The 18,719-nt window shown below is 37.8% G+C and overlaps 1 protein-coding gene across 1 annotated transcript; it reads right to left on the reverse strand.

Annotated features, from left to right (window-relative positions):
• Positions 1 to 8,604: 8,604 nt before the first annotated feature.
• Positions 8,605 to 17,627, reverse strand: LOC131539300 (sialic acid-binding Ig-like lectin 10). The gene is made up of 10 exons (XM_058773788.1): positions 17,565 to 17,627; positions 15,623 to 15,686; positions 15,103 to 15,459; positions 14,643 to 14,962; positions 14,279 to 14,545; positions 12,219 to 12,485; positions 10,192 to 10,479; positions 9,892 to 9,979; positions 9,311 to 9,377; positions 8,605 to 9,228 (listed from the first exon to the last, which is right to left on the reverse strand). Exons 4-10 carry the CDS (start codon positions 14,656 to 14,658, stop codon positions 8,896 to 8,898), a joined length of 1,326 nt encoding a protein of 441 aa, XP_058629771.1. The 5' UTR covers positions 14,659 to 14,962; positions 15,103 to 15,459; positions 15,623 to 15,686; positions 17,565 to 17,627; the 3' UTR covers positions 8,605 to 8,895.
• Positions 17,628 to 18,719: the final 1,092 nt, after the last annotated feature.

Here is an 18,719-nt window from a genome sequence, read left to right on the forward strand (position 1 = left end):
TTCTACGAGTCATTTTACGAACACTCGTTATTGTTTCACGTGCGTTTCCCAAAAATGGACTTAACACAATCGCAAGTAGCCGTGCTTTAAGTGCTACTTAGGAGTCGCTATCCGTTGGTCAAGTGCTGAAATATCAATTTATAGAATGGCTTGTATTTGTAGTACACGATCGTATATTGAAATGTTAACCTAATGCTGCGTTCCAGACAGCTCGGATAATATAATATAATTTACATTTACATTTAGTCATTTAGCAGATGCTTTTATCCAAAACGACAAATGAGGACAATATAGAAGCAATCAAAACCAACAAAAGAGCAACAACACACAAGTACTATGACAAGTCTCGGTTAGCCTAACGCAGTACACATAGCAAGGTTTTATTTTATTTAAATTTTTTTTTTATTTTTTTTTTATAAGAAACAAGTAGATAGAATAGAAAAAAATAAAGCTAGTGTTAGTTTTTCAAGAAAAGCTAGCAGAATAAATATGCAATTGATAGAGGGTCAAGTGTCTGTGTGTGTGTTTTTTGTTTGTTTGTTTGCTTTTTTATAAAAATAAGACAGATAGATCAAATAGAATTAGAATAGAGAATGCTAGAGTATATAATATAATTTAATATAATATAAGTAAATATAATAAGTATATAAGTGATAAGTATAATATTAATCTACTTTATATATTAATATTGTATAATATATATTAGAGTCTGGCTCTAATGAAAGATAATCTATGCAGACTAGCTCCAAGGGAGCATAAGCTTTGATGTTCACTAGCTCTGCAGCCCTTTTAGCACGGGACTTCCTCATGATGCATCGCTCGCAAGTTCTGCACTTTCGCTCCACATATTCTGCCATTTTAGGCCAATAAAATCTGGCTCGTGCAAGCTCCAATGTTCTTTCATAACCCATATGCCCATTTTCATCATGAATTCCTTCGAGAGCTCTGTCTCTGAAATTTGGGGGAACGACCAACTGCCCATATTTTTGTCCATACTGATCGGATACCATACGGTACAGCACACCATCTAGTAAACTTAATCTGGGTCTTTCCCTCAGCATTAAACTCACTTCTTTTGACTCATTGAGTCTATCTGCATGAGTTAAAGTTTCTCCAGACTCCACAAGACTAATTACCCTTCTGATGGCTACATCCTCTCTTTGTAGCTTGTACCAATCAGCCGGAGTCATGCTAGGTAGAGTAGTCTGTCCAGGCAAGCCTTCAGGATCCATCAAATCATCAGGAACTACATCTTCGTCACAAAGTAACATCTCCACAGCCGGATTCGAAATAACACTGCCCTCCAGCGAGTCTCCCTCCTCACACAGCTGTGAAGTATGCATCTCACAAGATACAGAATGTCGAAAACACACAGCTTTGACCTCTTCCTGACCAAACTTCTCAAACTCAGTAGCTGCACATTCTGCTTTGCTCAGCAAACTTGCAATTCGTTCATCTATTTGGATGGTCTCTGCATCGTCAGTAAGTGGTTCTTGAGGACGTCGAGATAGCCCGTCCGCGTCTACATTAGTTTTTCCCACTCTGTACTTAATATCGAAATCATACATTGACAGAGCTGCGAGCCACCTATGGCCAGCCGCATCCAATTTAGCTGTCGTAAGCACATACACTAATGGGTTGTTGTCAGTTAGCACGGTAAACTTTGTGCCATACAGAAAATCATGAAATTTTTCACACACAGCCCATTTGAGTGCTAAATATTCTAACTTGTGCACAGGGTAGTTTTTCTCACCCTCAGGTCCCTGACAGTCTTTGGAATGGGCCATTCCTTTATGGCAGAAATCTTGTCTGGATCTGGGTGTATACCTTGGGCAGAAATAACATGCCCTAGATATTTGACAGAAGTTTGAAAAAATTTGCACTTGGAAGGTGCCAACTTTAGTCCAAAAGCAGAAATCCGTTGGAGAACCTTCATGAGCCTATCCTCATGTTGTTCAAGTGTGTCTGAAAAAATGATTAAGTCATCAAGAAAAGCTATGACTTCCTGCAAATTCAAACCTGCCATGACTTTCTCCATGGTTCTTTGAAACGTTGCAGGTGAATTTGTCAGTCCTTGAGGTAAACGCCTAAATTGCCAGTTTCCAAATGGCGTAGTAAATGCCGTTTTTGGACGGTCACTTTCTTCTACCTCCAACTGATAGTACCCACTTTTTAAATCTAGGACCGAAAACCATTTGGAGCCTGACAACAGAGTAAACGTCTCCTCGATCCTTGGGAGAGGATATGCGTCTCTTTTTGTTAGTTTATTGAGTTTGCGATAATCGACCACCATTCTCAAATCTCCATTTTTCTTCCTCACCAGTACAACTGGGGAAGCGTAAGGACTGTTAGATTCCTCAATGATCTCACTAGCGAGCAAGTCTAGCAGATGTTTCTTCAAATCTTCAAAATCAGCTGGTGAGACCCTACGAGTACACTCTTTGAAAGGAGTGTGGTCAATCAGCTCTATCCGGTGTGCTACACCTGACACATGTCCCACATCAAGATCATGTCTGGCGAATGCACTTGGCACTTCCTGGTTTATTCTTGCAATGACGTGAGCTTTGAACTCCTTAGAAATGGGAGAGTCACCGAAGTCCAGAGTTGCAGGATCCTCTGTCTTTACCAAAAGATTTGCCATCAGGGATGTGGTGGCTTGTGAAGTGCCAGGATCGTCAAAAAGAGGCACGGACTTAATCCAGTCTACCACTGAACACTCAGCAAGCACTCCCTTTGGCTGTAGGGTCACGCTGTGATCTGAAACATTTCGGATGACTACCTTGACTTTATTCCGCGCACTGAACTCTGCTTGAATCAATTTACATTCCACAACTAAACCACCGGGAATGTTATGCATCAACGGCTCATCAATAATCATCGTCTTGTTCATGCCACAATCTTTCACTCGATACACCCCGGTCACCTCACACTTTTCCCCTTTACTGATCGTTACAGACTTCCTGCCCGACAGTCTAACTGGGGTAGTGTGCTGTGCCTGTTTACAGGGTGTCGAGGTACTGTCACACGTGCGATAAGCAGCCATCCAATTGGCACTGATAGGCATATGCTGCAGGTACTCATTTCCCTGCAGCAGCCTACAATCTTGGACAAGATGGCGGATTACATTTGTACCCACTAGCAAGGGCAAACGAGCATTGTAGGCCTGATCAGGGCAGACCAACGCTAGCGCAGCAACGACTGTGTCAGTTCCGCAAGCAGACTTCGGAAACTGTACATCTATTTCGATGTACCCAATGTAGGGAACTATTTGTCCCGCAGCTCCCTCAACCCGAATGAGATCCCCCATAGAGGTAATACTCCTATGCCGTAAGTACTGCTTGTAGAAAGATTCTGCTACACAAGTCACCTGGGATCCTGTGTCAATCAAAGAATGACACTCAATTCCATCCAACCAAGCTTTACTTTCCCAAGGTTCCCCAATCAGACCATTGGGAACCTGGTTATTCTTTTCTATGGAACTTTTCACAACTCCAGCTTCTGTTCGTTCCCCAACAGAAGCTACTCCAAGTTTAAATGTACAGTGGGCGTTGTCACTTCGGTGAGAGAACTCCTCTGCTCATGCCTCTGCACTAACTTTTGCTGCACCAGGGCTGCATTCACAGGATTAGTGCAATGTTGCAAATAATGAGAGTCTTCGCCGCAGCGGTAACATAACCCTCCCATAGCTGGCGACTTAGGTTGATTTTGAGGTACAGGGTGTGATGTTTTCCCTTCTTTGCCTTTTTTTTTCTTAGCCCCACTGGCCTGGAGTTGATCACACGTCTGTTTATTCACCGAGGCTGGCTTCTGTGCTTTAGCTTTAGCCACCTCAGCTTCAAGCTCTTTTATGCGTCTAGTTAACGCCATACTGTCTTGTATCCCATCAGGGTTTGATATGCATCCCTGGTCGACAGTAACATGTAATTGGCTCTGAGCTCTAGTAGGTGTACATAAGTGGCGATTCATACGTTTCTCCTTAAGCTGCTTTTCATGCTCGTACGACCTCAGTTTGAAAAGCAAGCTAGAATAGCTCAATTCTGATTGTGACGCATCTTTTAACAAATCTTTAAGACGCAACTGGGTTATCAGGACTTCATCCCAGCACCCTCTGATGAACTGTTTGAGAAGTAGAGTGTCAGAATGTTTGCCAACCACCCCCTTCTTTTCAACCACCTCCTGCATCAGAGAATGAAGTCGTCTCAAATAATCAGAGGGATTCTCACCCCTGTTCTGGTGTGTCTCTATAAACTGAATGTACAGCTCATCTCCACCAGTGACACTACCATAAGCCTTTTCAAGCTCCAGCGCATACACTTCTGGTGGTGCATTGTTACCTGCCCCAAGAGCAACATTAAGAGCAGGAGGGAGGAGGCTATCCAAGATGTGTCTTCTCTTATGCCTCTCTGTCAGAGAAGTGTCTGAAAGTAATTGCCTAGCATATAATTGCCACGTGGTAAAATCGACTTCCCCATTAGGCTTAGGATGATGTCCAGAAAACATTCTCAATTTTGGGGTTGAGGGAACATGTGCCTGATATTCGGGGTCATGTTTCACGACGTGTTCCACCACCAATCGCTACACCTCTTGTGGTATAGTGAAAGTGACTGGAGTGTCATGCATCAAGTTTCCTTCCATAGGCGGTGCATCATCTTGAATTTCAAACAAGACTTTTGATGCTGACTTTGCAGCTACAGTCTGCATAACTCGAGGCCTTGCATCACAAAATGCTCTTGTAGTACGGGTCGAAGTTATGGGGCCCCTGTCAGCCTTGTGTGCAAGCTTTGTCACCACTTGCTGGCTTAGATCATTGACATTTACACAATGTAGTTGGGCCAAATTTTCTATTTGCGCCATCAGCTGATCAGCCATATCATCCAAAGTTTGAACTGTATCTCTCGGTATTGGTGTTGGAGCGCTAGAGTTATGTTGCACATCTTTTATCTGTCTACCATCTAGTGGTACAACACCCCATACATTTTGGCAGTCAGCATTCAAATATTCTTCTTCAGCAATTAATGGGGTGGTAACCTCCTGAAATTCACAAAGAAGCTCCCCTGAGGATTTATCACCTAACCACTCTATTTTCTTCACCTCATCAAGAAGGTCAAAGAATCTCCTCACATCTGTGAGAGTAGTCTTTGGATCTACCTTAGTAAGCATTACAGACCTCTCGGGATCAAAATTATGTTGCTTGCACAGATCCATTATGAGAGAAAAAAATAAATAAAATAGATGTATCAGTGATAATAAAAAAAATTATTCAAAGCAGTTAGGATCAAAATTTACCACAAGTGCAGCCCCACGTTGGGCGCCAAATTTCTCTCTCTCTATTCTGTAACCCGCGTGTTGGATTTATATCAATGAAAAGGAGGAAAAAATATCTACTGGGTCTGAGCTCACCAAATAAGTAAAACAATTTCTATTACAGTATTTGGAGTCTTGGGTTCGGGGTCTCACACTGAACACAAAATTTCAAATAAATTGTTTTAATGAAAAGTGTCTGCACTTGTATGCAATTCAGATCTCAATTTAGTCACTAACTGCTTGAATAAGACAAACACAGAAATCAGTTTTTGAGTATACTGATTGTATTCAGTATATCATCTTTTCTTCTCTTTTTACTGCTTTGCAGTATGCTTGAAAACCTTTTCACACATTCAAACAATGAATCATCTACTGAATTCAGTTGATTAAATTCAACCCTTGAACAGTAAAGCTGTCGATCAACAATTACAATTGAAGAGAAAAAAAAATTAGAAAGGAAATAGTCCAAAAAAAAAAAAAAAATAGATGAATACCAAAGTCTTGAAAGAAGTAGGAATGTGTTTGGCTCAGTTCAGTCAATATGAGTGTATAGGTGCCTACAGAGTCCTCGCAGAAACGAACGATGAAGAAACCTTTCCGTCTTTATGAACGAGCCCTCTGATTGCGCAATCCGTCCGTAGTAAAATCCAGCCGGTCTTTCCCCTCCTGGCGTGAATCCAAAACGACCACGATGCGATGAAACAGTCTGATATCTTCGAGCACAAACGGCATCCTCCGATCACTAATGCAATGAAACAGTTCAGGCATATATTTGAAGAAAAATTGGTGAGGATGGTTAAGATTAAGCGACAGCCGAAACGCGGCTTGCATCTCTCTCACCACGAGCTGGCGCGCAAGTGACGTCAGCAACCATCGACGCACTTGTCTAATAGTCAATTCTATTTTGCAACAAAATTAAACAAATACATTTCTCAATGTATAATTTACATGCCTAAACATAATATGCATTAAGCAAGAAAAAAAAAAAACATTATGAAAAAAAAAATTCATTCTCAATTATCACAAATAATCCATCGACTCAATTATTTGAGTGGGTTACATCTACATATAGTACATTAATATTATATTTGTAGATTAATATTATTCTGTATAGTATATAATATCTGTAGAGACATTATTTGGTTTTCGTGCATGTCATCAAGCCATTGATAGATTTTTATGAGTTTATCCCTATTTTTCCCAGTCTTTGAAGCATTTCCTACATTACTTCTTTTATTCTTTCTTTGTTGTTGTTGTTCAGTCATTTAATTTAGATGCGTTGTTTTTTGTTTTGTTTTTTGGTTATCTGCCCTTTTTAATTATTTAGCCTAATTTCATTATATATATATATATATATATATATATATATATATAAAAAGAAATTAAAAAAAACATTATAAAGTGTGCAATAAAGTACAATCAAAAGCTTTAATTATAATCACATTGCACTTGAATAAAGTTACAGGTGTAATCTGCCGATTGTCCTGCAGGTGACCTCATAATTCTGTCTTCTTACGATGCACGTAGGGCTCTACGATTACTCCAGAGTACTCGTAGATCTACGATGATTTTCAAGTGCTACTTAAGTTACGATGCCTTTGGGAAACGGACCGTAATATTAAGATCAGTCGTACGATCGTTTTTACGAGCTTCTTAGGCTTACGATGCTTTTGGGAAATGCAGCCCAGGTTAGTTTGCCAGCATAAGTTGCCACAGTGACTGAGCTTGAGCTATGGTAATTTTGCTTTCAGAAACCAAATCAAGTGAAAATAAGTTAGAATTACTGAAATAAGCCTGGTTTATTTGGTAAACTTGTTTTATGGAACAGGCCCCAGGTGGATATAGGCCTATTATTATTCATAATTTTAAAAAACAAAACAAAAAAAACATGCAATTGTTTTTTGGAATAACACAGTTAAGATATCAAAAACCCTGTGGCTCAGAGGATGTCAGCTTGCATTTCTTATATATATTTATTGGGTGGTGCTGTTATAAATGGCTCATTCAATTTCATTCAAATTCTGTTTTGTAACAGTCTTTCAATGTTGATCTGAAAGTCTTGAGCTGAAAGTAAAGCCACTTCTGCAGCTTAGTGGAGCGAACAGAAAACTGCTCTTCCGTTTGTCTCATCATGATAAGTAACACTCAGCAGCAGAGTGCTCCAAAGTGTTATTTTATGTGCTTATATACAGTTTACGTGATTTTAATAAAACAATATATTTTTAAATGCTGTTTTTCTTATTGTAATGGGAATCTATCTAACCATACCTATTCTGCAAATATCATTCTACAAAACTAAAGAGAACCCAATCAACTTCATTTTTTCCATATAAAATACTACAAATTTGGAGCATCAGGGCTGGATTCACTTGATGATTTGACCTTCTTCTTCTTCTTTGGATGTTCTTCTTCTTCTGAACTTTACAAATTTGAATGTCAAATTTTTTATTCATAAATGCTGAATGTCCAGAACTTCTCTTTTGTAAAAGGCTTTCTGTAACGCACTTGCTCTTTTAATGCCTGTTTTTATACAAGTTGTTTGCAAAGTTAATAGAATAGAACTGGATTTTCATTTCATGCCATCTTGAAGCCTTAACCTTAAAATCTTGAAACTTGTCAGAAATAAAAGTCATATTTTACCCATATTTTTGGTATTTGAATTTCAAAAGATAAAATATTTGTGAGATTTATATTCATTCTGCTCAAAACCTAACAAACTCTTTCCTTAACTATACAGACTGCAGAGTGTCATTCATACTCCTCAAAATCAGGGAATCTTCTTTTCTAAGGAAGCCTGATGGCTCTGGGTGTGGAATTGGAAGAGACACAATCTGTAAATAATTTAATCTAACATTTAAATAAGATGTATTTCTTCCAGACATATCAGACTGGGTGTTGTTTCCTTTTTTAATGATGGTTCGCTGCTGTTTGTGGACTACTCTTTTGCCTCTGCCTTGGATGATATTGTTTGCTGGTGTTCGACCCTGCCTGTCTGACTACTAGCCTGCACATGGATCCTCCAACCCTGTTGTCGTGTCCCCACGTTACACTGGGAGCTCTTCATACCTGCTTCATTTTTACATCAGCTTCAGATTCAATTTTTAACTCAGTTCATCAGTTATATGGACTTTTAAAATTATTATTAGTAGTATTAGTATTATAATTATTAGACATTGTAGGCTATTGCTTTTTCAGAGACATTTAATTAAGCTTATGCACATGTCTTAAAACACAATTGATAATTAAAAATGTAATAAAAATAAATATATTTTGAGTAAGATATAAAAGACATTGGTGTATAATAAAATGCATAAAAATAAATTATACAGGACTGGATTACTTGTAATAGCATGTTTGCTTTTTTTTGACCCTCAAAGTGCCGGTACCCATTAACATGCATTTTATGAATCACCAAGAAGCACAGTGTCAGCTAAAAATCTTCTTTACTCTTCTACACATGACAACATCACTTACATCTTGGCCTCTTTGGGCAAACTACCCTGTTAAAACACTGAGAAAAAATATCTTAAAATATAAAATATCTTCTTTTATGTTCCACAGATGAAAGTAAGTCATTCCTCTTAAATCGCTCTAAAAATCCCTCTGGTGCACGTTTTCATAAATCATATCTTCTGATGCTGGTGATGAGGTGTCTGTGATCTCTGCTGTCACGTCTTGTTTTTTAGGCTCTGTCTCAGATGTTGAGGTGTTGTTCTCTGTGTCTGTGGCTCCTGCAGGACGGTGTCGGACCGTAGCGTATTCACTGGTCAGCGAGGCGATGCCCGTGATCTCTCCTGACGGTGGTTCAGTGTTTGTGAAGTCGATGGAGGAATAATGAAGAGATTCTGGTGAACTCGGTGCGGTGGATGACAGCATGCCTTTATTGCCGTAAACAAACTGGCCGTCATTATCCAGAGCAACGGCCTGATGGAGAAGAAACGGCAAAATGAGTGGAGAAGATCTGCTGAACCACTGTCTGTAATGTCTTTGAGAATGAATTACTCACAGTTTGAGTCAGAATGAGTCCAGATGTGTCGTCTTGTCTGGTTTCTGAAGGTTTTTCTTTCCTTCTTCTGAAAAACATGTTTTCAGGTTATTAAAAAATTGATGCTTAAACAATATCTCAATCAGAATGACAAATCCTCCTTGTGATGAAGAACCAGGTGAAGTCTCATCAGAACAATGCGTGAACCCGCAATATTATAGTTAACCAAAACTAAAACCATTAAAAAAAATGTTACTTCAACTAAAAAAATAAAAACACAATAACTTTTAACTGAAATGAATCTAAAGAAAACTTTTTACATTTATCATGTACATCAATCTGATGGACTAAAATAAGTAAAGCTAAAATTTAAAAACAAAAAGTAATAAAAATGACCAAAAAACCAAAACAAAATTACTAAATCTTTAGATTTTAAAGTTTTTGTAAATTTGTGTTTTGTCTTTTTTTAAATAATTTTTTCTAATGTCTATATAGCTATTTATTCATTTTAGTTTTAGTATTTTTTTTTTAAGGTTTTTTTTGTATTTTATTTCTAGTAATTTTATACGTCTTGTGTTTCCTCAAAGGGCATTTGTACACACCGTTCACAGCAGAGCATCACGATGCACACGATCATCATCACTGACGCGCCGACAGCAGCTCCGAGCAGCACTGATGGATGATGGAAACCTGGAAAGCAGTTTTATTGCCCAGAGGTTAGTCTTTCATAGTTTAGGAGATCTCAGATGTTGACATCATTACATACTGCACTTTGTCATTAATATATTATCTGCAAGTAGTTTTTTCAATAGAATGAATCACACTTCTTTTTCACAAGGGTAAAGACATCTTCTGTGATCTTTCTTGTCGATCAGATAAAGCTGTTGTTTTGTGTTTCTCACTTGTCTCTTGTGTTGATGGGAAGGTCTGAAACTGTTGACTCGCTCTGCCGTAAGTGTTTGAGCTGAAACACTGCAGGACGTCCGTGTCTGTGAGGGACTGACGGGTGGTCAGGACGCTCTTCACTCCTGTGCTTCCTAGCGTCTCCTCTCTGATGGAGGTTTCTGTAGAGTTAGCGAGCACATGTCCAGACAGACGCCACTCTAGTGTAGGGCAGGGATTCCCATGAGCCTCACAGACACACGCGATTACACTGTTTCGGCTACAAGAGCTGGAGATATTGGGTGCAACTGAAAGAGAGAATATGATTGTTATGATAAAGATTATATCGATGGTCTCTACAATGTAAAACATGTTTGTTATTTAAATGATAAAACACTAAAAATGTCACAGTAAAACCATGTTAATTTGTCAAAAGTTCCCTGACTATATACAGTGAAAAGCTAATAAATCTAACAGGACATTTCATCTAACAGTGTTTTATGGTGGTTGTCAATATATTATTACAAAACAACAAAACATATTTTGGTGTATTAGTAAGTTGGTATCCATAAATCTTGTTCTGTAAATTTAAGTTCAATTAAGTTCAACTGTATTTTTTATGCAAAGGTTTTGGCTACAGCATTGTTTTACTGTAAACTTCACAGATTGTTTCTTTTTTTTACAGTTTAGACAAACTGTGTAGAATAAAACTACTTTATTGACTTGTAGGTGTTTTCTAGCACTTAATAGAAACTGCTAAACATTTCACTGTGGGTGAAAACTAATGTTCATGACAAAAATAGAAGAAAAAACAACCTAGTGCTAATAGTTTGTTGAAGTAGAAAAGAGGAACAAGCCACAATTTTAAACACATTATTGTGTTGAAGAACTCTTTTTACTCTTCGGACTACAGTAGGACTCAATTATAAAAAGTCCTTAATTTATGTAATTCACCCAAAAATGAATATTGTCATTTACTCACCAAACCTGACATGACTTTATTTAAAAAAAATAGTTTGAAGAACTTTGGGATCCAAATAACATTGGACCCCATTGACTTCCATTGTATGGATGAAAAGATACTGAGACATTTATCAAAATATCTTTCTCAAAAAAAGTAAGGAAGTCATGCAGGTTTGTAATGAGTGCGAGTAAACATTGACAATTTTCATTTTTATGTGCAAACATTATTTTGAGCTCTGTTAACTTAATAATTTTAATCAACTTAATATTGTGTGTAATTTAAATGTTGAAACAACCTCTTTTTATTTGAGTAATCAACTTAATTTGTTTATGCTACAAATTATTACTTTGTGTAGTTGTGTCGTCATGACTCAAAAGATTGAGATAAAGTGCTGCAGTACCTTTTTTTTTTTAGCCAAAACTTGTTTAATGTTTAATGTGCAGCATCTTATGCTATCGGTTGCCACAAAAAAAATTTCTACTTGTACCCCGTTTGATCACTGCGTTTCCATTATAGAAGGACTGACAGTTTCTTGTAATTTCACTGGTTTAAGAGCAGTTTTACAAATGTTTTATATCGAAACCTTGCATTTCAAAATGCGGTAGAATGACTTCAACATGTTGCTCTATAACAAAATAATTTACAAAAGGGGAAGCAAATCTCCCTCTGTCTTCCCATATTTCTGTAAATGAAGATGTTTGTCACAGTGCAATGCCCTTTTCACGGCTTTTCTAGCATGCAGCTGATGCGCAACTGACTGTATATCGTCAGCCTATTTACGATTGTCGGCATACTCTGTGATGCACACACCATATAATATATAGCATGCTGTAGTTTATATAATAAAATTGACTTCGACTTAAGCTATATGTCAAGTTTAAATAATTTAAACATGCTTTTGTGGTTTTTGCAACTCTTTCATGTCAATTTGCATTGATTTTCCCCCAAAACAATGCACTTTCCATTCAAATCTAGAGCATTATTATGTGTTTGCTGCAGTTATTGTACTATGTTCACATTATTTATGTTATCAGGGATCAGATTAAATTTGTTAGATTAAATAAATTTTTTCTTTGTACTCACACTGAACATCAAGTTGAATTGTAGCGTTGCGTTGGCCATGCTGGTTTTGAGCATTACAGCCATACCATGCGCCGTGTGTAGGGTTTGTCACAATGTAGGTGTGATTATAACCAGTCTGGAGAAACTCAAATTGAGATCCAGTCTCTCTGTACCAGGTGTAGTTGAGCTCTGCTGGGTTTGCATCAGTCCTGCAGTTCAGAGCCACTGGTTTGCCCTCCATCACTGAGCTGGAGGGAAACACTGACAGCGATGTGTTTTTTGGGGCATCTGAAAAAAAAAAATGATGTGCAATGTAAAATGTGTGGTTTTAGTTCAAGATTTGAAAGGTAGGTTAAAATCTTTCTATTGTACATGTTTCAGACTCGCACTGGGCATTCTGAAGATTACAATGTACTCACACTGGACTCTCAGCTGATTACAAAGTACTCGCACTAGACGTCCACAAGAGTAACAGGTACTGACACTGGACGGCCAGCAGATTAAAAAGTACTCGCACTAGATGTAATGGCATTTACAACCCGAATTCTGGAAATGTTGGGACGTTTTTTCAATTTTAATAAAATGAAAACTAAAAGACTTTCAAATCACATGAGCCAATATTTTATTCACAATAGAACATAGAGAACATAACAAATGTTTAAATCGAGAAATTTTATACTTGTATCCACTAAATGAGCTCATTTCAAATTTGATGCCTGCTACAGGTCTCAAAAAATTTGGCACGGGGGCAACAAAGGGCTGAAGAAGCAAGAAATTTTGAAAAGATTCAGCTGGGAGAACATCTAGCAACTAATTAAGTTAATTGTCATCAGGTCTGTAACATGATTAGCTATAAAAGGGATGTCTTAGAGAGGCAGAGTCTCAGAAGTAAAGATGGGCAGAAGCAAAAGAGTGCGCAAAAAGATTGTGGAATACATCAAATTGCAAAGGCTTTGCAAATGTCATCATCTACAGTGCATAACCTCATCAAAAGATTCAGAGAAACTGGAGAAATCTCTGTGCGTAAGGGACAAGGCCGAAGACCTTTGTTGGATGCCCCTGGTCTTCGGGCCCTCAGACGACACTGCATCACTCATCGGCATGATTCTGTCATTGACATTACATTACTAAATGAGCCCAGGAATACTTCCAGAAACCACTGTCGGTAAAAACAATCAGCTGTGCCATCTGCAGATGCCAACTAAAGCTCTATCATGCAAAAAGGAAGCCATATGTGAACATTGTCCAGAAGCGCCTTCGTGTCCTGTGGGCCAAGGCTCATTTAAAATGGACTAAAAGAGGAGGGAGAACTTCCAGCGTGTCATCAGCATTCTGTTCAAAAGCCAGCATCTCTGATGGTAAGTGCATATGGTATGGGCAGCTTGCATGTTTTTCAAGGCATTATGAATGCTGAAAGGTATATAAAGGTTTTAGAGCAACATATGCTCATAACCTCGATGCCCAGACGTCTTCAAACTGTTTTGAAAAGAAGAGGAGATGCTACACCATGGTAAACATGCCCCCGTCCCAATTATTTTGAGACCTGTAGCAGGCATCAAATTTGAAATGAGCTCATTTTGTGCATAAAATTGTAAAAGTTCTCAGTTTAAATATTTGTCATGTTATCTGTGTTCTATTGTGAATAAAATATTGGCTCATGCGATTTGAAAGTCTTTTAGTTTTCATTTTATTCAAATTGAAAAAATGTCCAAACAAAACTAATCCACTACGTCTTCAGTGGCTCTGAAGTAGGGAGAACATGAAGACTCTTATGTTCACTTTTACATCCAACTACAAAATGAGACATTGTTGTCGCTACAGCTGCTTGTGCACTGAGAAAATAGCGGACAGCATACAACTGGCTGAGAGCGGAGATATGCTAATACGGGACAGTCCGTCAGTGGTCGTGGTCGGGGCCTGAGCAGTATGATGTCATACTGGGCTTGATTGAGACAGTTTAGGTTTTTTGGTGGTTAAAAAATGCATTTTTATCATTGTAGGGTGGTTGTGTCCACACTGCTAAGACACATTTATATGCAACTTATGTGAATTTTGCATCCGATGTCCATTTTAATACTCACACTGGACATCCAGCAGCACTGATGTGTTCTGAGTGCCGTGTTTGTTCTCAGCTCTACAGTAGTATCGTCCTCTGTGTGTCGGGTCAGTGTTGTTGATGGTCAGGTTTGGTCCGGTCTGAACTGGATTCAGGAGTTCTTCAGTGTCTCTGTACCAGGTGTAGTTCACTGCTGGGTTTGCATCACTGCTGCAGCTCAGAGTCACTGAACGACCCTCCAGAAGAACTAAACCAGCTGGGTTTATCCTCACTGATGTGTTTTTAGGAGCATCTGATGGAGCAGAAAATCATTCAAGCTATTACTTTATGATTTACAGCACTAATTATAGTTGATCATTCAGCAGAGATTGATATAATTCCTGTCTTACACTGAACTCGTATCATTTGGGACTCTTGTGTTGTGATCTTCTGCTGTAGCTGGTGTGTTGCAGAGCAGTTGAAAGTGACTCCGTGATGACGGTGAGAAACAGTGAAGTTCAGATCAGAGATGAGCTCAGTTTGGTTCTGATACTGCCGTCCTGTGATGTTCTCATTGAGAGATGAGCTCCATGTGAGAGACGGTGGACGAGACGGACAGAAGATCTTAGTAGAGCAGCGCAGACTCACTGAACTTCCTCCATCACCTCCTCCGTCTCCATCACCTCCTGCTGATCCTTAAAGACACTCAGTGTGGGTTTGGGTGGAGATCCTGAAACACACATAGAGATATTACAAGAGCATATGGATTAATATATAAAAAAATTAAGGTGCATATTGTTCAGTAGTAGATTTATTTTTAATTTGTGTCGAGTCACGCTATAGAAGTAGCATGAATAATATGACACTCACCTAAGACCGAAATTTCAACTTGGGAGTATGTAGGTTCTTTGTAGCTATATTGCAAGTTACCGCTGGCTTCAAGTCTGAAGTAATATGACCCATCATGACTCTGATTGACATTATCGAAGCGTGTGCTGCAGTTTTTCTGTGTAGCAGTGCCGAATATTTCTCCTTTTAACAGTCCAGTGTTGGGGCTGCTGGAGTCAAACTGGAGGATATTGCCTTTAAACCATTTTCTCTTTGCACTATCAGTGAGGTAACTGTTCAATTGTTGATCGATATCAAATGTGCAGGGTATGAAAACACAGGATCCTTTTAGAGCTTCTACTCTGTTTGGCAGATTGATTTTGTAGCCACACAAAACACCTAAAACAGATGCAGAAAAACAGGAGGAAGTAATTATAAAAAGTTAATATGCAGGACAAAGTTCTGCAGCACGTATTGCTCTTCAATCTCATAAAGGTCACATGAAAGTGCTTTCATAATAATTCAGCTTGTTAAAAAGAGGAATAATCTGTAAGAATGAGACCTTGTATCAGAGATCCAGTGAGGAGGAACGTCACCAATGTTTCCATCATTTACATGCACTCCACCTTAAAGCAGAATATACAAACAAATATTTTATAGAATGGAAAAAAAGCAAAAATGTTGGACCTGTTTTTGTTTGTTTATCCTGTAAGGATGAAAGAACCTCAGATACTTTGATCTCCTGAGAAACAGACATTACAAACATGCACGAGCATCTTCGAGACACCCCACAGATTGGAGGTGCAGGAAACTTCCATCCCTTCTGTCCATTTGTTTCTTCTTAAATCCCTTCACCCATCCTTCCCTCCACTCTGGTCAAAATGGTCAGTAGTAGATTGTAATGTTCTACATGAATGCAAGTGATATTCACAGTCATGTTTGGTATCATTTGAATTGTCTCAGGGCGTCTGGTACAATGGTCTCATTCTTATAAGAAGTAAACTAAAAGGTAATACAGATCCTAAGAGTTTAGAGATATTTTGCATACTATCAGTTTCCAGTGGTTTCCATGCAAAATTACCTTTTGTCCCAAAAGGTGTTAACTCGGTCAATGCAAATTCCAATTGTTAGTTCCTGTCTCAATCTCGGGGGATGTTGGTCTTGGTCTGAGGTACTTAAGGAAATGTTGCAAAAGGATCAGGGCCTTCTGTAGCCGGCCTTCTGTGTTCACACACTTCATATTATGTATTTTTCTCAAGTCAGGTATGCTTACTCTTAGATTCATCTTTGAGATTTTGATGTTTTGCATTGAATTGATACTTTTGAATTGGCTGTATAATTGGTATAATACACATTTACCTGACTGATAATAAATTGTTACATTTGAATTTATTGTGACTTGCTCTGAAATTATTTTCTCAAGTAGATTAAGTGAAGGCGTATGTTACCGCAAACATGCGTCCAGGGTTAGTACAGACTAGATCTCAGGTTAGATGGAGCATGGGGCACATCAGGTGAGATTATAGATTTCTGACTAACTGCTTGACTTTAGTTAAGTTGTTATAAAGTTGCATCTACTATGGGGGGCTAGATAAAATACTATCGAAATACTAGCATGGTTCGGGCATATTTCATAGTACTAGCCATAACCTCTGGTTATAGTCTAAGCTTTATTCAAGTTGTTATATAGTTAGATTAACTATAGGGGGCTAGATAAAAACACTATTGAAGTATCATAGTGCTAGCCATAACCTCTGATTATTGTTTGAGCTTTAAGTTGTTACATGGGTGACTGTAGGGGGCTAAACAGAACCACTATTTAAATCATTTTAAGCATGGGCGACCTATTAAATAGTTAGTCATAACCTCTGACTAATGATCAGACTGGAGAGTTTGTGATCGTGGGGTACATGTACATCGGCCGGCGTGATACACCCTGAGCGACATAGATTCCTAATGAACGAGTAAAGAATTAACTAGAATAATCAAATGTCAGAAGAATAATAGGAATAATTAGGGACAGACAAACGACCAATTTTCAACCTAAGATCGAGGTCATAATAAAATGGAGTCAGATTAGTTAATAAAATGGAGTCAGATTTTAATTTAACCTAAATTTAATAACTAATAATAATTTAATAAGACCGAACACGCAGGAAAACTTCATCAACGATTGAATACCTTCCTTGGACTAAATTCGTGGACCTTACAGCACCTATCAGTTACCTACAGGTGTGTGATGGCAAATGTTGATTGATAGAATGAAAAAAATTATTTGTGTCTGAATTTATTGCTCTTTTGTTGACATAAACTCATTATTTCCAAATTTCTAGATTAAAGTTTTAGATTTTTTTTCTAGGTTTTTACATGAGAATACAGAACAATACTAAAGATTTAAAAACAGCACATGCTTATCTTGAACATGTTTCGAACCTTAGTGCTTCAAAATCTCAAAACTACAGGAGTAAATCTAAGTTTTACTGTGTTGTGTGTAAATGACTTACCAGAGAAGAGAGAAGACGACAGAAATCCTCTCAGAGCTCAAGCTGATGCTTCTTACACTGAATGGAGGAAGAACTGTGTGAAAACGACAGTTTATCTCGTATCAGAGATTCACCACTTCTCTTTTAGTCAGAACTCAGTGACAATAGCCTGACTGAGACATCCATGCAAATCATTATGAAGCTTACTGAATATTCAACACATTTCTTTATATTTGCTTGAAGCAATTCACTGTCTTATGAGATCCAGTGTTCAATGTTTATGTTGATAATAATTCTCGATATTCAGGAATATGTGTCAAATCACATTAAAAATGCAATCCAAGAACACAATGTACAGGAAAAGTGCATTTTTTTTCTTCTTCTTCTCATTTTTTGCATTTCTTGTTATTTCAGATATTATCAACATAGTTTTGCAGTAATTCTTCTCATGTTCTGAATTCTGTTTTACAGTTTATCTCAAATAAGGAATGTGGTAAATTGAGGACTAAATAGTCATCCAGCATGTTTTCTTGCCCAGGATACCGACAGAATCCAAAAGCAGAAGAGATTTCAGCAAATTACTGCTGTCTGTATGTAAGGTGTCTGTGTCTGTGATGTCAGCAATACAAGCTGCTCACTTCTACAGCCATATACTTAGGCCTGTGTAGTAAATGTAATACTGTACACATTTACACTTATTAATTTTGCAGATTCATCATAGAGGCAATAAACATGAGAAGAGCTAGTAGCCGACATTTCATATATGGTTAGAACAAGGACAAATGAAATATATATATATATATATATATATATATATATATATATATATTTAGTTTTTTTTTTTTTTACAAACTATGACTTGTTTTTTTATGGGAATGTGTGCTGTTTTGTACATTAAGAGTCTTTCACAGAGTTGTCATCTGCAGTATCTGTACTGAAGCTGTCTGCAGGTGTTGTTATCTGAGAGTCTCAGGCTGCCGTCTGGTGGAGCGGATGGAGACTGCACATCAGTTCCTGTGATTAAGATACTGTAGGTAACACTCACCACCAGAAGGCATTAAAGTGTTATTTTATTTGCTTACAAATAGTAATAGTGATTTTAATTAGACCATATATTTTGAAAAGCATTTTATTATTATTATTATTATTATTATTATTATTGTAATGGGAACTTTA

The sequence above is a fragment of the Onychostoma macrolepis genome, chromosome 04, assembly GCF_012432095.1.
Source record: "Onychostoma macrolepis isolate SWU-2019 chromosome 04, ASM1243209v1, whole genome shotgun sequence".
NCBI lineage: Eukaryota > Metazoa > Chordata > Actinopteri > Cypriniformes > Cyprinidae > Onychostoma > Onychostoma macrolepis.

Coding starts and splice junctions, on each gene's coding strand:
- LOC131539300 (XM_058773788.1), bottom strand. Junction 10,480..12,218: donor AATTCAACTTGATGTTCAGT/GTGAGTACAAAG, acceptor TCTCTCTTTCAG/TTGCACCCAATATCTCCAGC. Junction 9,229..9,310: donor GACTCATTCTGACTCAAACT/GTGAGTAATTCA, acceptor CTTCTCCATCAG/GCCGTTGCTCTGGATAATGA.